Genomic DNA, 23,629 nt, shown 5'->3' with positions numbered 1-23,629 from the left:
ATCACAGAGACAAATAGGATTAAAAAGATCAATTCTATAAATAAGGCTGCATTGGAAGAGATGGGAAATTTTAGGGTTATGATTTAGCTTCTTCTAACATGCATGCATATATGTGCACACGTGTGTGTGTGTGTTGTGTGCATGTGTGTGTGTGTGTGTGTGCATGCGTGCATGTGTGTGTGCATGCGTTCGTGTGTGTACGTATATGTATATGTATAGGTATACATATATGTATATGTATACATATACATATATCGTATATTTTTCATAGCCATGTTAGGCATCTATGGTATAAACAAGATGAAACTTTCTAGGACTCTAATACTCTATGCAAATGATATACAATGGTTATGACAATTTGCATAGATCTTACACTAGATAAAATGAAGGTGTATCTAAAGTATTATAGGTATCTTAGATTAGATAAGTAGAAGACGTGTCTAGAGTATTATAGGGATGGAAAATAAGCACATAAAAAGATGAGTAGTAAAGAACTACTAGACATTCATTAGGGACCATTCAAATGATATTGGAGGAGTATGATACTTTGGACTTAAATTAAGATCAAATCTTTTACAAATTATCACAATTACATAGGTTAGGAGCACACAAGCATATATATATATATATATATATATATATATATATATATGTTATGGGACAACATTTGGTACGGCGCTTGGGCCCAATGTGACTTAGAGGCATACCAAGTCTCAATCCATTACAAGATATAAAGCCATGGATTTGACCTTACCAACTAAAAAATGTTTCACCTCAACGTGTGATAAAGAAATTTTATCCATTCTAAAACAAGACGCTATGCTACTCCAAATCCAATACCTCCTAGCTAAAAAATTTATGCCATCATTTATTACAATACTACCAAGTTTCATCTTGTTAGACCATAGATGCCCAGCACCGTTATGAAAAATTAATGTTGATGACCCACACCTATTCTAGTGTGTGCAACATAGTTCTTTTTAAACAAAAGACATGTATAGACCTATTTATGGGAAAAGATTTGATACAGTGCTTGGGGATGATGTGACTTAGAGACATACCAAGTATCATTCCATTAGTAGGTATCAAGCCATGTATTTGACCTTACCCTAACAAGATATTTCTTGCTGTAGTGCAGCAAAAAAAGGGTTGTCTAGCCTAAAACAATATGCTACACTACTTGAAATGCAATAAAGCCTAGCCATAATTGTTATGTCATCATGCATTAGATTCCTACAAAGATTTTTCTTCTTTTGACCATCGATGCCAAACATGGTTATGAAAAACCTTGAATGTTGGTGACCCTCACTTGTTGTAGTGTGTAGAAGGGGGACTTGTAAAATAAAAAGACATGTATATATCTATTTATAGGTCATTATTTGGTATGGGTCTTGTTGAGGATGGTGTAAATTGCACCATCTACATAGGGAATAGGGTCAAACCCTAGCCCTACCCCTAAGGGGTTCATATGTATATCTTCATGTTCATGTTCAATACACTTAGTGTATAGGTAGCTATATTGTGTGCACTCCTCTCTCTCTCTCCCTCTCTCACTCTTGCTACCATGGTATCAAAGTCAATGGTACTCCCACTCCCTTCATGAATGTCAAGCCCTCCTTCTGTGTGAGGCATCTTCCATTGAGAGAGTTTTTTGTTAGAGAGAGTAAAATCTCTTGTTCCATCAAGCATGCAAGCCCTTGCTTAGTCGAGGCAATAAGCCCTCCATGGGAGGCATATTCTTCTCTTTGAGAGTTCTATCTTATATAGCTAGTCTTCCTTTTCATTTCAGTTCAAAGCGTTTTCCATTCCACTTTGTGAAGCTCAAGTTACGGTGTTCTAAAATTTGTGGGCTATTTCAGAGATTTATGTCTAGATCATATTATTATCTTCATGAGTGGCTCTAGAACTTTGTAAGGTTTCTCATCACTATGAGAAAACTATGAGGAAAACCATTTTCTCTGATAGAGACTATTACTGGGGTCCTAAGACAGCTCCCAAGACCCCATCCCAAGGCATGAGAGTGTCTAGGTGCAAGGGGAGGGCCTATGACACATAAGGAGCTGTAGAGCCTCCCAAGAGACTTCTAGAATAGCCATAGGGCTAGTCAACCACCATGGATGACAGAATTTTCTCATTGCAATGACCTCTACAGAGTTTCATAGCAACAAGAGCCAAATCCACCAACAACCAAAGCAAATGGACTATCTCAACCTTCAACAACAGCAGAAGAGAATGCCTCGGCCAACATCGACTCCAAAGAGACAACTCTACTCCCTTGATTGGGGACTACAAGCAAGCTTCAAGCGACCCTTGCAAGCACCTCCATTGTGAAGATAGTGGGAGAGAGGGAAGGAGTCTCACTTGTAGCTTTCTCACATGCACAACGGGGGAATACACACATAGGTGGAGGTTGAAAATAGTTTTCCTCTTCTTAGTTGTGAAAGCCAAAAGAACTCTAGTACAAAGAAATAAAAGAACCCTATATGTGGCTCTCAAACCAAACTCAACTAACTAAGGTGGCATACTAACTGAGCCACAAACTAGAGTAGATAAGGATAGCTGTCATCTAGCTATTATTCATGGGCGGTGTACCAACCGCATCTGCAGCTAACAAGTCGGTGACATAAATTCACAATAGTCACCCTGGCATATCATGAGGGAAGCTCGATATCTCAACACTCCCCCTCGAGCTCAATCCCAATTCTTGTACACCAAGTAGGTCTCTGAACTTGCACAGCTTCTCTGTGCCCAATGCCTTCGTGAACATGTCAGCTACCTGATCCTCTATGCTGACATAAACTAGATCAATAAGACCTAGTAAAACTTTCTCCCGCACATAGTGATAATGCACCTCAATGTGCTTTGTTCTAGCATGATAGACTGGGTTATTTGCCAAGTGTATACTGCTCATGTTGTCACAATAAATGACAACTGGCCCATCTGTAGACTGATGCATATCATAAAGTATCTTATGCAACCAAGCTACCTCACATGCAACCATTGCTGCACCCCTATACTCAGCCTCTGTGCTTGAGAAGGCAACTATAGGTTGTTTCTTGTTGCTCTAGGTGACTGCAGCACTCCCAAAAGAGAACACATATCCACTGGTAGATCGTCTATCAGAAGTACTACCAGCCCAATCAGCATCAGTGTATCCATGCAACTGTATCTAAACCCCAGCCTCATAAAATAGTCCATACTACAATGTGGACTTCACATACCTGAGTATGCGTCTAGCCGCATCCAAATGCGGTTTCCTTGGAGCCTGCATAAACTAACTTACCAATCCAACAGCATAGCTTAAATCTGGCCTGGTAATAGTCATATAAATCAAACTTCCTACTATGCGTCTGTACATAGTAGGGTCTTCCAGAAGCTCACCTGCATCTGTGCTCAGCTTCACATTCTGCTCCAAAGGAACTGAAATAGGCTTACAGCCTATCATCCCATATTTGGATAGCATGTCCAATCCATACTGCCTCTGCAAGAGCTGTATCTGTGAAGATTGTGGGAGGGAGGGAAGGAGTCTCACTTGCGGCTTTCTCACATGCACAATGGGGGAATACACACAAAGGTGGAGGCTGAAAACAGTTTTCCTCTTCTTAGTTGTGAAAGCCAAAAGAACTCTAGTACAAAGAAATAAAAGAACCCTATATGTGGGTCTCAAACCAAACTCAACTAACTAAGGTGGCATACTAACTGAGCCACGAACTAGTGTAGATAAGGATAGCTGTCATCCAGCTATTATTCGTGGGTGGTGTACCAACCGCATCTCCAGCTAACAAGTCGGTGACATAAGTACACAACGGTCACTCTGGCATATCTCGAGTGGAGCTCGATATCTCAACACTCCCCCTCGAGCTCAATCCCAAATCCTGCACACCAAGCAGGTCTCTGAACTTGCGCAGCTTCTCTGCACCCAATGCTTTCGTGAATATGTCAGCTACCTGATCCTCTGTGCTGACATAAACTAGATCAATAAGACCTAGTAAAACCTTCTCCCGCATATAGTGATAATCCACCTCAATGTGCTTTGTTCTGGCATGAAAGACTAGGTTCTTTGCCAAATGTATACTACTCATGTTGTCACAATAAATGACAACCGCCCCATCTGTAGACTGATGCATATCATAGAGTAGCTTATGCAACCAAGCTACCTCACATGCAGCCATTGCTGCACCCTTGTACTCAGCCTCTATGCTCGACAAGGCAACTGTAGGCTGTTTCTTGCTGCTCCAAGTGACTGCAGCACTCCCAAAAGAGAACACATATCCACTGGTAGATCGTCTATCTGAAATGCTACCAGCCCAATCAGCATCAGTGTATCCATGCAACTGTGTCTGAACCCCAGCCTCATAAAATAGTCCATACTGCAATGTGGACTTCACATACCTGAGTATGCGTCTAGCCGCATCCAAATGTGGTTTCCTTGGAGCCTGCATAAACTGACTTACCAACCCAACAGCATAGCTCAAATCTGGCCTGGTAATAGTCATGTAAATCAAACTTCCTACTATGCGTCTGTACATAGTAGGGTCTTCCAGAAGCTCACCTGCATCTGTGCTCAGCTTCACATTCTGCTCCAAAGGAACTGAAATAGGCTTATAGCCTGTCATCCCATATTTGGACAGCATGTCCAATCCATACTGCCTCTGCAAGAGCTGTATCCCACTTGGTGATCTAATCACCTCAATGCCCAAGAAATAACGCAGCTCTCCCAAATCCTTCATCTTAAACTTCTGCCTCAATAGCATTTTCACATGAAGGATATCTTCGTCACTATCACCTGTGATGATCAAATCATCAACATAAATGACCAGCAGCATAATCCCTTTCTCTGTTTTTCTCACATAGAGTGAGAAATCTGCCTTGGAAATCTGAAAGCCAATAGTGACAAGATACTGTCCTATCTTGTCAGACCATGCTCTAGGTGCTTGCTTCAAGCCATACAAGGCTTTCTTCAACCTGCAAACAAACTCAGGATGAGTAGCATGAACATAACCTGCTAGCTGCTCCATAAAGACCTCTTCTTGCAAATCACCATGCAAGAAGGCATTCTTTACATCCATCTGATGTAAAGACCATCCCTTTGATGTAGCCATAGCAATGGCTGCTCTTACAGTTGCCATCCTTGCAACCAGGCTGAAAGTTTCTTCATAATCAATGCCATATGTTTGTGCATACCCCTTGACAACGAATCTTGCCTTGTATCTATTCACAGAACTATCTGCATTATGCTTGATCTTATAAACCCACTTACAACCAATTGCATTCTTGCCTTTAGGCAAAGGCACCAATTCCCATGTAGCATTAGCATCCAAGGCATCCATTTCTTCATCCATGGCTTTCTCCCATTTTTCATTTCCCATGGCTTGCTCAAAAGAAGTGGGTTCTGGTTCCTGTATCACTTTGACCATATAGGCATAGTGAATGGCTGTAAATCCATCATATTTCAGCCTATCCACAGGATACCTAACCCTAGTAGACCTGCGCAAAATAGGCTCACTACTAGGTGCTCTCAAAACATCCCTGGTCTTCCTTACTCCAGGTGTAACAACAGAAGGAATACCCAACTCATCATCAATGCTCTGTTCTGAGCCACTGGATTCACCATCCACACAAGAGTGACCTACATTCACATCATACATGGGCTGATCTACCTTCTCTTTTCCTTTTCGTGATATCTGCATACCACTCTCTGCATTGCTTTGAGGGGATTCTCCTGATCTCAATCTGCCTGTCCATGGCGAAGTATGTGAACCACTGGTAGAGGACACTCTAGGTCCACTGATATTTTGTGATTGCTGCTGTGCATTCTGTGCAGCATTACCATTTTGTGCATCTACATCAATCATCACATTTACTGGTTTATACCAGCTGCTCATCTCATCAAAAACAACATCTCTGCTCACTGTGAACTTACGTGTAGAAGGGTTATAGCATCTATACCCTTTCTGCTGCAGAGAATAACCAATAAAGATGCACTTCTCAGCTTTTGGATCCAACTTGGACCTCAGCTCATCTGGCACATAGACATAGGCAATGCAACCAAAAATCTTCAAATGAGAAATATCTGGTTTCCTACCAGTATACATCTCCTCTGGCGTCATGCCATGTATTGTTGCAGTGGGAGTCCTGTTCATTATATAGACTGCTGTAGCAACTGCTTCAGTCCAATAATAATCTGGTAGATCTTTTTCATTTAGCATAGCCCGAGATACCTCTCCAATATGCCTGTTTTTTCTTTCTGCAATTCCATTTTGCTGTGGGGTATGACTGCATGAATATTGCTGCTTTATACCATGCTCCTGCAAGAACCTTGCAAACTCATTTGAGAGGTACTCTCCCCCTCCATCTGACCTTAGGCATTTTATTTGCAGGCCTGTTTCTTTTTCAACCATAGCTTTGAAAGCTTTGAAGTGCCCAAACACTTCACTTTTCTTTTTCATAAAATACACCCACAGTTTTTTGCTGAAGTCATCAATAAATGTGACAAAATAGTGATAGCCTCCAATAGATGCAGCTTTTGTAGTCCACACATCAGAGTGGATTAATTCCAATAGCTTTTTACTCTCTTGAACATGCCTAGGAAAAGGTTTCCTTGCCTGTTTCCCAAATTGACAGGCTTCACAAATCTTGTGCATTTCTGCAACCTTGAATTTTGGCAATCCTGCAACAATATTTTGGGCTTGCATTGATTTAAGTCGCTGTATATTAACATGACCAATGCGTTTGTGCCAGATATCAATATCTGCAACTACACCGGTCCCATGTGCAAACATTGCTGCACTCAATTCAGGCATGTCTACATCCAACGTAAACATCCTGCCCTTCTTCTTTCCTTTTGCTATCAAGCGACTATTATTTTTCATATCCTCAACAAAGCATCCATGAGGATTAAATCTGACCTGCAAGCCCTGCTCAACCATCTGACCAATAGAAACCAGGTTCTTGGTGATGTTCGGGACATGAAATACATCAGACAAGTATTTCTTTTTCCCATCCTGCATAGACAAAGGAATTTTGCCAATCTGCACAATAGGATGTGCAGTATCATCACCAGTCTCCACAAATCCTAGCTTTTCCATTTTCCTTGCATCTTGCATCCATTCTGCATGACCTGTCATGTGGTTTGATGCACCTGAGTCAACATACCACACATCATTTTGTTCTTCTGCACTTGTCACAGAATTGGTCATATGCTGCACCATAAATAGATGCTCATTTCTATCATCACCCTGCCTGCTAGAAGATGCATAATTGCCTTGCTGCAATTTTCCATTCATAATGTCATTCTGCTTTTTGTAGTAGTCCTTAGCCATATGACCCATTTTGCCACAATAGTAGCATTCAACATTGCTGTTTGCATTTTGGCTTCTATGCCATCCACCACGACCTCTTTGGCTCCCCCTGCCTCTAGAGTTACCATGTCCTCCTGCATAGGACTGGTTTTCTTGCGTTTGCTGCATATTCTGATTTCTACCATGGCCTGCAGATCGGCCTCCTCTACCTCTGCCTCTACCTCTGCCAGCATTTGAGTAGAAGAAAGTTTCTTTTGAAGTTCCTGCTGAACAAGATGCACCCCCATTTCTCTGCTCTTCAGAAATTAGAAGAGCAATCAGCTCCTCAAAATCAAGAAATTTTTCACGGACGGCAATGGATGTCCGGAACTGTGCATAATCCTTTCCTAGACCATTCAAGGTCACAGAAACCCAATCATCATCATCCACTGGCGACCCAATGGAAGCAAGTGCATCTGCAATTTTCTTCACTTTCATGTGGTAGTCATTTATGCTCAAATTTTCTCTCTGCACATTGTGCAACTCCTATTTGAGTTGCATTTTCCTGGCTTGCGTATTTGTGCTGTACATTTTTGCCAAAGTATCCCATGCCTCCTTTGGCGTATTTGCATCCTGAATATGCACAATCATGGAGTCCGAAATGCTAATAGACAGCCAGTACATAACTTTCCTGGCCCTCTCATGCCATCCTTTGAATGCATGCATTTCCTGTTGATTGGGAACATTAGGAAGAACAGGTTCTTCTTCATTTCCTGTAATGAATTCCCAATAGCCTTTTCCCATCAAGAAATTCGTCATTCTAAACTTCCATGCCTGGAAGTTGTTCTTGTCAAGCTTTTCAGTGACAATCTATGAAAGAGAATCAGATGCCATTATAGAACACTGCAAAATATTCTGTCACTGCAAAAAAACACAGCTTTTACCTCACACGGGCAGATCTGCAAAACTGACGAAAGTGGTATTTCACCACACAGTCACTTCCTAGTGACGATTTTGCATCAACAGGCAATAGGCATGAATCTGCAACTCCCAATATCTCTGCACACAAGCATACGATGCAATTTCTACGGCACCTTTCCACCGAGTAGCCACGCAGTGGTCTCACAGCAAAAAATAGGGCCTTTATCTGAGTGCCTACGAAGAACTTCCGCCTTCAAAACGGGCCCCGAAATGGCCTCAAATCAGAAAAATAAAGTCACTCAAGGCTTCGCCCTCACCCGCAGCATATACTGCGCTCTCGCCACACCGCGAAGGGCGTCTCAATCTGGAACAGTGCACTCCTGCACTTCTGGCTGTGCTACCTGTAGAGATTTGCTCCCAAACTCGAAATAGGAAAGCAACACCGGTCCTCTTACCAGGACACCACGAGCTTGGCTTGCTTTCTTGAGCTCCTTACCACGAACAAGGCTCTGATACCATGTGAAGATTGTGGGAGGGAGGGAAGGAGTCTCACTTGCAGCTTTCTCACATGCACAATGGGGGAATACACACAAAGGTGGAGGCTAAAAACAGTTTTTCTCTTCTTAGTTGTGAAAGCCAAAAGAACTCTAGTACAAAGAAATAGAAGAACCCTATATGTGGGTCTCAAACCAAACTCAACTAACTAAGGTGGCATACTAACTGAGCCACGAACTAGTGTAGATAAGGATAGCTGTCATCCAACTATTATTCGTGGGCGGTGTACCAACCGCATCTCCGGCTAACAAGTCAACCGCATCTCCGACTAACAAGTCGGTGACATAAGTACACAACGGTCACCCTGGCATATCTCGAGTGGAGCTCGATATCTCAATAGTATCCCACTTGGTGATCTAATCACCTCAATGCCCAAGAAATAATGCAGCTCTCCCAAATCCTTCATCTCAAACTTCTGCTTCAATAGCATTTTCACATGAGGGATATCTTCATCACTATCACCTGTGATGATCAAATCATCAACATAAATGACAAGCAGCATAATCCCTTTCTCTGTTTTTCTCACATAGAGTGAGAAATCTGTCTTGGAAATCTGAAAGCCAATAGTGACAAGATACTATCCTATCTTGTCAGACCATGCTCTAGGTGCTTGCTTCAAGCCATACAAAGCTTTCTTCAACCTACAAACAAACTCAGGATGAATAGCATGAACATAACCTGGTGGTTGCTCCATAAAGACCTCTTCTTGCAAATCACCATGCAAGAAGGCATTCTTTACATCCATATGATGTAAAGACCATTCCTTTGATGCAGCCATAGCAATGACTACTCTTACAGTTGCCATCCTTGTAACTGGATTGAATGTTTCTTCTTAATCACTGCCATATGTCTATGCATACCGCTTGACAACTAATCTTGCCTTGTATCTATTCACAGAACCATCTACATTGTGCTTGATCTTATAAACCCACTTACAACCAATTGCATTCTTGTTTTTAGGCAAAGGAACCAATTCCCATGTAGCATTGGCTTCCAAGGCATCCATTTCTTCATCCATGGCTTTCTCCCATTTTTCATTTCCCATGGCTTGCTCAAAAGAAGTGGGTTCTGGTTCTTGTATCACTTTGACCATATAAGCATAGTGAATGGCTGTAAATCCATCATATTTCAACCTATCCATAGGATACCTAGCTCTGGTAGACCTGTGCAAAAAAGGCTCACTTCCACGTGCTCTCAAAACATCCCTAGTCTTCCTTACTCCAGGTGTAACAATAGAAGGAATAACCAACTCATCATCAACGCTCTGTTCTGAGCCATTGGATTCACCATCCACATAAGAGTGACCTGCATTCACATCAAACATGGGCTGATCTACCTTCTCTTTTCCTTTTTGTGATACCTGTGTACCACTATCTACATTGCTTTGAGGAGATTCTCTTTATCTCAATCTACCTGTCCATGGCAAAGTATGTGAAGCACTGCTAGAGGACACTGCAGGTCCACTGATATTTTGTGATTGCTGCTGTAAATTCTGTGCAGCATTACCATTTTGTGCATCTACATCAATCATCACATTTACTGGTTTATACCAGCTACTCATCTCATCAAAAACAACATCTCTGCTCACTGTAAACTTACGAGTAGAAGGGTTATAGCATCTATATGTGAAGATAGTGGGAGAGAGGGAAGGAGTCTCACTTGCGGCTTTCTCACATACACAATGGGGGAATACACACATAAGTGGAGGCTGAAAATAGTTTTCCTCTTCTTAGTTGTGAAAGCCAAAAGAACTCTTGTACAAAGAAATAGAAGAACCCTATATGTGGGTCTCAAACCAAACTCAACTAACTAAGTTGGCATACTAACTGAGCCACGAACTAGAGTAGATAAGGATAGCTGTCATATCCAGCTATTATTCGTGGGCGGTGTACCAACCGCATCTACAGCTAACAAGTCGGTGACATAAATGCACAACGGTCACCATCGCATATCACGAGTGGAGCTCTATATCTCAACACTCCCCCTCGAGCTCAATCCCAATTCTTGCACACCAAGCAGGTGTTTGAACTTGCGCAACTTCTCTGCGCCCAATGCCTTCGTGAATATGTCAGCTACCTGATCCTCTATGCTGACATAAACTAGATCAATAAGACCTAGTAAAACCTTCTCCTGACATAGTGATAATGCACCTCAATGTGCTTTGTTCTAGCATGATAGACTGGGTTATTTGCCAAGTGTATACTGCTCATGTTGTCACAATAAATGACAACTGGCCCATTTGTAGACTGATGCATATCATAGAGTAGCTTATGCAACCAAGCTACCTCGCATGCAGCCATTGTTGCACCCCTGTACTTAGCCTCTGTGCTCGACAAGGCAACTATAGGCTGTTTCTTACTGCTCCAAGTGACTGCAGCACTCCCAAAAGAGAAGACACATCCACTGGTAGATCGTCTATCCGAAATACTACCAACCCAATCAGCATCAATGTATCCATGCAACTGTATCTGAACCCCAGCATCATAAAATAGTCCATACTACAATATGGACTTCACATACCTGAGTATGCGTCTAGCTGCATCCAAATGCGGTTTCCTTGGAGCCTGCATAAAGTGACTTACCAATCCAACAGCATAGCTTAAATCTGGCTTGGTAATAGTCATATAAATCAAACTTCCTACTATGCATCTGTACATAGTAGGGTCTTCCAGAAGCTCACCTGCATCTGTGCTTAGCTTCAGATTCTGCTCCAAAGGAACTGAAGTAGGCTTACAGCCTGTCATCTCATATTTGGATAGCATATCCAATCCATACTGCCTCTTCAAGAGTTGTATCCCACTTGGTGATCTAATCACCTCAATGCCCAAGAAATAATGTAGCTCTTCCAAATCCTGTTAGCCCTCTCTACTCTGAAGACTAACTCGAAACGCACTACTGCGACAGATTTACATGCGTAATCGAACTTCAGAACTGCGTATGAAAATTCATAGAGTAGAACAGTGATCGACAGAATCATTCATGATAAAACAATAAGATAGATGCAATAGAATATCTGTATTACACTTCTCTGAGCAGTACAACACCGTACTCTCTGATACATAACAATGTTCCTCTTCTGATCACACTGATCCTTGCTCCGATCCTCATCAATGAGCCCCCTGAATGATCGCTCTCTTCTCTTTTATCTAACCGGCACATATAACTCCTTCACGGTTGCCGTGACGGTTGCCGTGCCTCTTCAGTTCTCCGCCTGGTCCTAGAACTTCCGTCTTTTCATATCTCACTATAAACTAGATACAACGTATTAATGATAATGATCTAAGGACTCCCCCCCTAGTTCCTCTTTGCTGCTTTTGCCCTTAACACTTGGCACTCCCGGTGAATCGGATTCCGGATCCGCATCCGAACCCACCGGTTCTTCGCTACGGTTCATCCTCGATGTCGCCACCATCATCGTCCGCCACCGCCGCTGCTGCCGCTACCGCCGCTGGAACTGCTGGAGCCGCCGGCGCCGGTACTTGTACTGCCGGAGCCGCTTGCGCCGGTCGAAGTAAAGGTAGCTGCTGCGGGTTGAGAGCATGGGCATCCACAAAAATTTGGAGCTGTCCATAGAAAGGTGGTGCCGCCGCCCCCGCCTGCTGAGCTCGTCTTCTTTGACCCTCCGCGAGCGACGGAGTTCCTGCTCGAAAACTCTTTCCGCCTCCGCCACTCCCGCTTCGTCCGGCATGTCTCCTGTGCCTTCCGGTAGACTCCCTTCGACTGGTTCTTTCGCGGAACTGGATGACTCCTGCGTAGCCGAGGGAATCTGATGCTGATATTGCTTTAAAACGGCAACCACATCGACCTCGAACAAGCTTACCAGCTCCGTATTCCTACTGAAGTAGTCATCCTCCTCTTTGACCCCCATTCCGTCCATCATATGGATACCTTCCGCCATCGTCGGTCGGAATGGTGTCCTCAGCCCTTGTTTGGTATGTACCGAGAGCTTCAGCTTCTTTTTTCCTTTCCGAATGGTGATGCGGTCGGATTGCCAGTCTTGTTTCACACGGGCCTGCCGCAACCACGGTCTTCCGAGCAATAACGGGTATGACCCGCTAATATCCTCCATCCGGAGAATCACCGCAGCGATTTCGAACTTCACGCCGCAAACCTCCATTTTCAATCCACGGAGCAATCCTAACGGCTGCACTCTCCGTTGGTCTGCCATCCGAACGGCGAAGGGTGCTGATTCCCATTTTGTGATACCCAATGGCACCAGCATTTGTTCGGACAGGATGTTGACCCCAGACCCTCCATCCAGCAACACCCCTCCCACACGGCTGTTCTCCAGTGTTATGGAAATTACCGGGACCGCTTCGTCAAAAACAGGAGGCTGTACTTCCACTTCAGGCTTTGCAGATCCGTCTGACGACACTTCCATTGTTACCGCTTCCATCTCCGACTCCATCGCCCTGACTGGTTCCGTCAATTGTTTGATGAGAGAACTCCGAAAATTGGGTACCAATGCTAACAATTGCTCCATTGTCATGTGTATTTGCTGTTTCCGCAAATCCTGCCATAAATCATATGGTTCAACACCCTCCTCGCCGGTCATCAGGCTGTCCTTCTGACTGGTAGGTAGACAAGTCGCTTCTGGCTGCTCTCCTTGCAGGCGCCTTGCCACCTTCGCACCATTCTCCGTCACCGAGACTGCCTTTTCCGCGCTCGGCCTAGGTAACACCGTTGGGGTTTTCTGGACCCATTCACCGACCGTCGACCGCACCTTTTGTTGTGCCTGCCAGTCCAACGCCGTAGGTCTCCCCTTCTCTTGCTGGGCCTTGTATTCCCGCACCTTTTCCTGGGATCGTGTGACCACGAGCACATCTCCGCTCGCACTTCCTCCCACTTTGCCTTCAACAGGGACACCCGCCGGTACTTCCGGTACTTCTTCGGACTTCGGACTAGGCTCCTTGCTATCCTGTTGCTGACTGGCATCATCGCATTCGATAATCAGAACCGCATTCACTGCTGGTGCGGACTTGCCGTCTCTGGATCCCCGGGTGGCTTCCTTTTCCGCCTTGTGGCGCTTGAATAATTCGCAATCTACCTTTCGATGTCCGGGTTGATTGCAATAAAAACATAGGAACGTCCGTTCCCCTGCTGGTTCATCTGCACCTGTTCCAGTCGTTCTCGACTGCCAAGGTCTTCTCGCCGGTGCGGCTGGTACCGCGGCTGGTGCTGCGGCTGGTGCCGCAACTACCGCCGCCACCGCTGGTGTCGGGGCTATTCGTGCGTTATAGCGGCAGATCTCCGTGGTATGCGTCGCTGTTTGGCAAATCGCACACCACCGCTCATTCAAACCGCATTCCTCTGCTAAGTGTCCTGCATTCCGGAACCGATTACACCAAGTATCCTTGCGAACTTTTGAAGAGGACCCTATTCCACTATCCCGGCTTTTGGCTCCGGCAGCAGATCCTTCCGGAAATGACTTCCCTGCCGCTTTTCCAGCCTTCCGCCTCATGGAACGTTTGTCCTCCTCCTCATCCGACTGATCCGACTCCTCCTCATTATCGGTATCGGAGTCTCCCTCAGCCTCCTCATACTTCACTTTTCCTTTCCTTCCCTTGGAAGTAAACAGAACTTGTTCCGCCCTCACCGCTGCTTGGACGACTTCTTCCAATGAAAGAGCTTCCAGATCCAACGATGCCAGGGACCTTTTCAATCCTTTATTCAGCCCCTCCATGAAGTAAGCATTTTGGATGGGGACTGCCGGGGTAGTTGCTGCATCGAGGCGGCGGATCAACGACCGAAACCTGGCCGCATACGCCTCCACTTCTTGGTTCTTCTGTTCCAGTCTCCCCAGTTTGGCCAGGACATGAACACGGGTCTTCTCCTCCCGAAACCGGAGCAAAAAGGCATCCCGCAGTAGATCAAACGTGGCGAAATGGGTAGCTCCATATTGCGCGATCCATACTGCCGCCTGCTTCTGCAGTGTCGGGATGAAAGTCGCCATCTTCATAAGATCTGTCGCCTGCACTGGTGGAGCCGTATTCACCATCCATGCCATCTCAAATGACAGTATATGTGCATCCGCATCCTCCTTATCCCGTCCCGAAAACTTGGGGTACTTCACCGTCATCCTGGGTACCAGTGGTGGAATAGCCGCGCTACTTACCGCCGGAACTCCACCCCCGCCTCCGCCTCCACCGCCTCCACCTCCCCTATCGGGATCTGGTGACGGACCTGGGGCTCCGCTTCCTGCAGGCACACCACCCCTCCGTCTCCTGGGACTCGGTGGTGGGGAATTCCGCAACGGTGACGCTTCGTCTTCCGGAGGAGTACTTGTTAAATCGAACGGGCTACTGCGTCCGGAGGATTCGCCTTCCTCCTGAACACCGGAAACGACTGGACCTTCCTCTCCTGGGATCAGCGGAGGTGTGTCAGAGCGGCTACTACTCTCACTATCCGTGAAGAAGCCGAAGAGAAGATCACGTTGAGCCACATATCTGTCATGCCGTTCCTCGCGGGTTGTACGTGCCGATACTGGAGTTGCAGGCTCCCGAGGCCGTTCCGGAGAGCGCGATGTTCCCCCTGGCGCACTCCCAGCGTCATTCATGCGCTAGTCCACGCACCGAGGAATCAGAGTATTACAGATGGGGAGCATCCAACCTCTCCGGGGTATCCACCGCGACGAACATGGAAATCTTCCGTGGTCGCCAAAGTGTTAGCCCTCTCTACTCTGAAGACTAACTCGAAACGCACTACTGCGACAGATTTACATGCGTAATCGAACTTCAGAACTGCGTATGAAAATTCATAGAGTAGAACAGTGATCGACAGAATCATTCATGATAAAACAATAAGATAGATGCAATAGAATATCTGTATTACACTTCTCTGAGCAGTACAACACCGTACTCTCTTATACATAACAATGTTCCTCTTCTGATCACACTGATCCTTGCTCCGATCCTCATCAATGAGCCCCCTGAATGATCGCTCTCTTCTCTTTTATCTAACCGGCACATATAACTCCTTCACGGTTGCCGTGACGGTTGCCGTGCCTCTTCAGTTCTCCGCCTGGTCCTAGAACTTCCGTCTTTTCATATCTCACTATAAACTAGATACAACGTATTAATGATAATGATCTAAGGACTCCCCCCCTAGTTCCTCTTTGCTGCTTTTGCCCTTAACAAATCCTTCATCTCAAACTTCTGCTTCAATAGCATTTTCACATGAAGGATATCTTCATCACTATCACCTGTGATGATCAAATCATCAACATAAATGACAAGCAGCATAATCCCTTTCTCTGTTTTTCTCACATAGAGTGAGAAATCTACCTTGGAAATCTGAAAACCAATAGTGACAAGATATTGTCCTATCTTGTTAGACCATGCTCTAGGTGCTTGCTTCAAGCCATACAAAGCTTTCTTCAACTCATAAACAAACTCAGGATGAATAGCATGAACATAACTTGGTGGCTGCTCCATAAAGACCTCTTCTTGCAAATCACCATGCAAGAAGGCATTCTTTACATCCATCTAATGTAAAGACCATCCCTTTGATGTAGCCATAGCAATGACTACTCTTACAATTGCCATCCTTGCAACCAGACTGGATGTTTCTTTATAATCAATGCCATATGTCTATGCATACAACATTGGAGGCCCATTAACCCGTACCTAATGTTCTCATTTAGGTGTGTCATTGGGTTGAGGAGAAAAAAATATTGAGTTTGACAAACATCATATTGAAAAAAGATGTCGAATCCTTAGGCAGCTGAGGTCGTGGTCCACTTACCTGCCACCATTCAAACAAACTAGGTGTTAGAACATCATAGTTACATTTAGGTAGATAGGTAATGCCTATTTTCTTTGGCTTGTTATTGGTTTACCTAGGAAAGATAACCATATGGATTCTTAGATAATTAAAAAAAAAATTTAGCCACAAGTGAAGTTTAAGTCACAAGTCGAGTAAGGAGCGAATGATTGCATGGGTTAAGAAGGGATTAGAGGAGGTATGGGACGATTAGTGGTCTTAGTATGTGGGGTGGTTAAAAAGAAAGTGTAAAGGGAAGATTTCACGGGGGTACATAAAAGAATAACTCATAGTAAGGGAAGTATACATGTGTGTGCACGTGTGTGTGTGTGTGCATGTGTGTGTGTGTGTGTGTGTGTGTGTGATATATTAACTAATCAAATTTATTTTTTTGTGTGTGTGTGTTTTAAAAACGAAACATATAAACAACACAGCACATGATGCTCAGATAAAGGTGGAAAAAACTTTCTTCATATTGTATTATGGATATATGAGTACAACTAGTAACAAATATCAAATCCATCCAGTAGTCTAGGTTCCGAGGTCAAGGTCCGCCTACCTACCACCATCCATAAAGAACCATTTGTTAGAACAATGGAGTTTTAAATGGGTAGATGAGTAATGCTTGCACACACTAGCTTGTTATTGGTTTAGCTAGGAAAAATAGACCCATCCGGACTCATATTTACAAAGTGAAAATGCTAGGTGGACAATGTGAAATGTTGGAGACACAAGTGTGGGCCTGCCATATAGGAGGCATGTTGAATGGCAATAATCTAGAAGCTATATTACCTAACCTTCCATATAGGAGGCATTGACCAGCATAGGAAAGGACTTTCTTAACAATAGACAATGCTCTAGCATTTCATGGAAAAGGTGTACCATAGGTTACCTTTTCCAAGTCAAAAGCACACCACGTCAAAAGCACACCACCCATATAGACTATCATATTGCATTGTGTCATAGCTTAGTGGATATATATGAATTGTTTAGGCTGAGAATGTTCTCACATTCTATACAATTATTATTTTGTTAAGAATCACTAGCTTGCCATCAAGGAGGCATGATAGATTATTAAGCCTTCCATGTAGGAGGCATCTAGTTCATACCCTTTAGCAAAGACATAGCCTTCCATGGTGGAGGCAACATTAGCTTTAGCCATAAAAATGAAGGGAGATCATAGAAGGGAAAAAAACCTTAAAGCACAATCATCTAGCCTTCAATAGAGGAGGCATGAAGAAATTAACTGTGTCAAATTAAGCAAAGACCTAGCCTTCCATGGAGGAGGCAATGTTAGCTTTAGCAGAAAAAAAGGACAATAAAAATGAAAAATGTATTAAAATCCACTCATCTATCCTTCCATAGAGGAGGCATGTTGCAATGGACTGTGTCACTGTGTTAGGCCCTCTTAAACTATCAAATCACAAGTAGATGCCTACCTAGGCAAAACGTGCAACTTGACCCTTATGAAGATGGGACTAATTAAAGTACAAATCCAAAAGAATTTCTTATTAAAGAAAGTGCAAGTTGCACTGAGGGATGCCACAAACTGGAGAACAAAAATAGTCTTATTAGCTCATGGAAGAGATAGTCCCAAGTTAGGTCAATACCAATGGAGTCTTAGTTTCTTAAGTACAACTAGTAACAAAATGTCAAATCCATCTAGTAGTCTAGGCGACTTTCTTAACAATAGACAATGCTCTAGGATTTCATGGAAAAGGTGTACATAGGTTAGCTTTTTCAAGTCAAAAGCACACGGCCCACATAGACTATCATATTGCATTGTGTCATAGCTTAGTGGGTATATATGAATTGTTCAGGCCGAGAATGTTCTCACATTCTATACGATTATTATTTTCTTAAGAAACACTAGCCTGCCATCAAGGAGGCATGATAGATTATTAAGCCTTCCATGTAGGAGGCATCTAGTTCATACCCCAGAGAGAAGACATAGCCTTCCATGGCAGAGGCAACATTAGCTCTAGCCACAAAAAAGAAGGGAGATAATAGAAGGAAAAAAAACCTTAAAACACAATCATCTAGCCTTCAATAGAGGAGGCATGAAGAAATTAACTGTGTCAAATTCAACAAAGACCTAGCCTTCCATGGAGGAGGCAACGCTAGCTTTAGCAGAAAAAAAGGACAATAAAAATGGAAAATGTACTAAAATCCACTCATCTATCCTTCCATATAGGAGGCATGTTACAATGGACTGTGTCATTGTGTTAGGCCCTCATTAAACTATCAAATCACAAGTAGATGCGTACATAGGTAAAACATGCAACTTGACCCTTATGAAGATGGGACTAATTAGAGTACAAATCCAAAAGCATTTCTTATTAAAGAAAGTGCAAGTTGCACAGAGGGATGCCACAAACTAGATAGACCAAAAAAAGAGTCTTATTAGCTCATGGAAGAGACAGTCCCAAGTTAGGTCGATACTAATGGAGTCTCAGTTTCTTAAATTTTTGGAATTTCGGGGAAGAAAGGGTCGTGTTCTAGCATTCGTATAAGCATGATGCATTTTCAATCCGCCTTTACTAGCCTCTTCCAATTTTCTAGCCTACTCCATTTTTTAATTGATGAAGGCAATAGTGGCAGGATCCTAGTTAATGGACATATAGGCCATCTTTCGAGGTGTATGAGTGCAAATGTGTCCTAAAAAGAGATGTCCATTTGTCAGTCTAAAGGGTAAGAAGGCAATAGTAACAAAAAAATGCTATGGGGACATCATGAAATGTTGGAGACATAAGTGTTGGCAAACCATGTAGAAGGCATTATGAATGGCAATATTTTGGAAGCAAAATTAGCTAGCCTTCCATATAGGAATCATAGACCGGCATTTAAAAACATACACTTTTCTAACAAAATACAATGCTTTAGCATTTCATGGAAAAAATGTTTTTTTTTAATGTAACGAAAAAAATGTAACATAGGTTAGCTTTTCCAAGTCACAAGTAAACAACCCAAGCAATCATACAGTAGAACATTACATTGCATCATCGCTTAGTGGTTACTTATGAATTGTTTTATGTCGAGAATGTATTTACATTCCATGTAGGATGTATTCATACTATAATTATATCAATCCTGGCCTTCCATAGAGGAAGCATGATAGGCTATTAAGCCTTCCATGTAGGAGGCATATATCACATAAAAGCATTCAAAGACCAAGCCTTCCATGGAGGACTAGGCAACCTTAGCTCATCAAACAAGAAGATAACAGACGGGAAGCCCAGTCTCAATTTTTGGTCGGAAAGGGCAAATTATTCTTTTTGTGATATTTTGTGCTTCAATTTCTGCTGAAGGCCTTTTTTGGTAGCGTTCGTGAAGAGGTTCAATAATAGAGCTATTTTTAAAGTCAGCTTGCATTAAAAAGGCTACTTGGTTTAAGCGTCAAGAAATTAGTTTAGATCAATTTTGTGAAGTTTCAGATGTTCACCTATTACAGCAATCTGGAGTTGATACTGCATAGCCAAGAATGTAAAGTTTGGTATTGCATTAAGAGGATTCTTCTTACCTTGTAGCCCATCTATTGAACCATGAGTTGTCTTATTTTCTCCTTTTAATGCTGATTAGCTCCCATAGACTGAAACCATGAAATAACAAGTGATATTGCTAGCCCAGTTTGAGCTCCTCGCTTTGTCTGCAAGCCATTCTGCAAGGGGGGCAGTCTTGGAAGAGGTCAAAATGAGTTGCTAGAAAGGCAGATCACTCTCAAGGTGAAGGAGAGTAGATTTCCTTGGTCCTCACACTTCCTTATTTACTATACCTCGCCGCCATTATCAATTTAGTGGTCCCAATAATGGCAATTTGCAGTTTGTCAAGTTTCAAATTATAATGCATGTACATCTATGTGTACATGCTCCATCCCCAATAGTCAAAAATGTACTAGAGGGTTTATTAGAGGATCCAAAGTAGAAGTCCATATAGGAGGCTCATAAGGTCCCAAGGGGTTGCAGTGGTCCCCAAGGGTAATTGGCTATTAAAGTACATCTGACACATGTCATGTCCTACTTAATGACTTCTTACTGTCTATTGTCACATGGGGTGTTTCAAGTGGATTACAACTTGGAGTGGCACTTGAGTACAATACGTCCTTCCATAACAATCAAATAACTATCCACATGTGAAATTACTCTCCTCTTTACCCGTCCCCTTGTGTTTCCACCCCCCCTATCCTCCCTTTTTTAATTATTAGTACATTTTTTAGCTATGTTTAGTTAGGGGGACCTATTTCATATGTTTAATTCCATACATATGAGGCTCTTATGTGCTTTACAAATATATGAGGCTCATGTATGCTTTTCGAATTCTGATTTTTGGGGCAAAGAAGTGGAGCGTGTGTCCACTTAGATGTCAAATCTTTGTGTGCATTACTAGCTACGCATTGGTATCTATATGTAACAACATATAAGGGGAAAGAAAAGTTTCCTTTATAACTAAATTTTTAGCTTTTGGTAGTTGAAATTAGCTATACTTACAACATGATTGGAATAAATTATCAATCGTGCCAAAAGTACATGTTGAACCCTTAAAGATAAGAATGCAATACAAGATGCATTTTATAAACAAACTCATGTCCAACACCTAATTATGATGGTCAACATGATACCCATTTTATATGAAAAGTGTAGTACATGGGCAAGCATTTGATTTATCCTTGCGATGTGCAACATGATAAGAATAAATTAAATTTGCAATCTCATATGCAAAATAACATTATCTTAAAATCTTAAATGTTACCATGCAACGTCAAACTCATCTTGAAACAAACTCATGCTAAAGCACTTAACTATGAAGACCAAACATGACACCTATTGTAAATGAAAGATGAATAGAAAGGCAAGCATTTGAAAAGTACCCTTTTCTTAAAATCTATACTTTGTAAAAAGGGCTTCACCCTTTTGAACAAAAAATTAAGTGGCCAAAAGATGGACAGAAAAAAGTTGAACAAAAGTATGGGCAATTAAGGACTAGACATAAGGACCTAGATATAGGAGCAAGTACAAGAATATTCCACAACAATAAGGAGAATAGTAGAAAAAGAGTGGTTAACATCCTCCAAAAGACTAGGCAAAAGAGACAACATTGTATATTTTAAAGGATAGAGCAAAATGAAGGATAACCATAAAAAGATCCGAACTTGAAATAGGAAGGATGCAGGAATTCCACATAGGAGGAGTGTGATCTCCCCCATGCTTTGTTGCTACCCTTTTTTTATGGGTAATATACTCACTCTCAAAATTGTCCTTCTCTTTTTGGCTCATAGAAAGAAACATTGTGCTCTGCACCATCCATCTTTTCGCTTTTCTGATGGTCCACTCGTCCACCTACCTTTGCCACATCATTAACTCCCCCTACCTAAACAAAAAGCATGCTTTAGTCATGTGTGCCTTTCCAATCCTCTTCCATCTCTCTAAAAGTAATACTCTAACTAGTCAATTGTGTATTTTTTGATGCATAGCGGGCATACGTGGAAGTGAGTGGGTTGTACACAAGTAGGTCACTTTCGACCTTCAAACTTGAAAAACCCAAAGAACCTAGCCATAAGAATACAGATTCAAAAACACCCTTAAGCTTTTCTTTTTCTTTTAATAAAAAAACCCCACCACATTCAACCTGTAGCCTAGGGAGAGCCTAGGTTTTATTGAGGGCAAACTGCCCTAGACTAGTAGGCATAGGGTCACTAGTCGAGGGTTGAACACACACACACCCTAGATACATGGACCCATCTGGACCACCACCTAGGAACCAGGCCATCAATGTCTACTTTTATGTCCATAATTCAACATGAAGTAGATGACCTACCTTGTGTCTTTTAAATATGAGACACCCTTGTCTCACTCCTAGGAACACTTTGCTCACTTATTGGCTCTCATTGGCTCTCTTTTTCTCTCTAGCACACACACACATTGGCTCTCATCTCTCTCTCTCTCTCTCCACACTCACACATTACTCTCTCTTACACTCTCTCATTGGCACTTTCTCTTTCTCTCTCACTCTCTCATTGGCTCTCATCTCTCTCTCTCTCACTTAGTGGCCTCTCTCACACACGTAGATGAAGGGCTCACCCATGTTCCCGAGAGTTACATCCGTTCCCTCCACCATCGCCCAACCTTCCCTCAGTTTTATGATGCAGATCAGCTTCCCGTCATCGACCTCACCTCTTTGGACAGTCGTGGTACCGGCAGAGACCAAGTAATCCACCACATACGCCGCGCATGCCAGGATTGGGGCTTCTTCCAGGTCTGCGTTTGGGTCACCCTGCCCGTCTTGCAGCTTGCTAATACACCTAAGCTCACCACTTTAAGATCTGGCTTTCAGGTCATAAATCATGGCGTCCCGTTACCTCTAATGCATAGGATTCAGGCAGCTGCTCGAGAGTTCTTCGATCGACCGGCAGAAGAGCGAATGCGATTCTACTCGGACGATAACAACAGAGAGATGGTATACGTTACTAGCGTCAATCGACGTCACGAAACGATTCATGAATGGAAGGATTCGTTGCGGTTTATGCCAGATCGTGCGGAAAGGCGACCGGTGCAAGCCCATAGAAGATGCGTTCGTTATCAACGTAGGAGACCAGATCCAGGTATGTCACCTATCGTAAATGCTCACATGCTATGTGTTTTCAGTAAACTTCTGAGATGTAATTAGGACGATTGTCCGATTGTTGTGCAGATCCTGACGAACGGCAGATACGAGAGCGTGGAGCAATGTAAACAAGCCGAGACGTTCGATTGCCACCTTTTTCAGTCCCTCCACGGATGCAACGATTGCTCCGCTTGAAGGCATCATCCAAGAGAACAATCCACCGCTATATAAGCCGGGATTATCTTCAAAATTTCTTTAGAATCAAGACTGGCCTTGATTTTGCGAGGATCACTCGTTGAACTCCCATTTTATTTCATGTGGATCTCTTGAGGCAGTGCTCTTGGCACCTTATATCACTTTTGATATTGGATAAACAATCCTAATTTATTAGATTGAAATGTGGATCTTTTTCCTAAGACACTTCCAATGCATGTGCTTTTCTAAAAAAAAGGAGTTCTCTTGGCACCTTCTATTATTATTAATATTGGATAAACAATCCTAATTTATTAGCACTC

The 23,629-nt window shown here is 43.0% G+C and overlaps 1 protein-coding gene across 1 annotated transcript in view; it reads left to right on the top strand.

The window, feature by feature from the left end:
• Positions 1-23,329, top strand: part of LOC147896102 (uncharacterized) — a 45,017-nt gene extending 21,688 nt beyond the window's left edge. The window contains exons 5-7 of the mRNA XM_087382218.1: positions 22,579-22,766; positions 22,845-23,112; positions 23,202-23,329. Of these exons, the coding sequence (XP_087238344.1) occupies positions 22,579-22,766; positions 22,845-23,112; positions 23,202-23,242 (497 nt within the window). The 3' untranslated portion in view covers positions 23,243-23,329. The remainder of the gene's footprint in view (positions 1-22,578; positions 22,767-22,844; positions 23,113-23,201) is intronic.
• Positions 23,330-23,629: the final 300 nt, after the last annotated feature.

Source organism: Dipteris shenzhenensis, chromosome 12 (assembly GCF_047967505.1).
Source record: "Dipteris shenzhenensis isolate YYH24624 ecotype China chromosome 12, Dip_SZ_1.0, whole genome shotgun sequence".
NCBI lineage: Eukaryota > Viridiplantae > Streptophyta > Polypodiopsida > Gleicheniales > Dipteridaceae > Dipteris > Dipteris shenzhenensis.
This window is presented reverse-complemented; position numbering and strand designations above follow the sequence as displayed.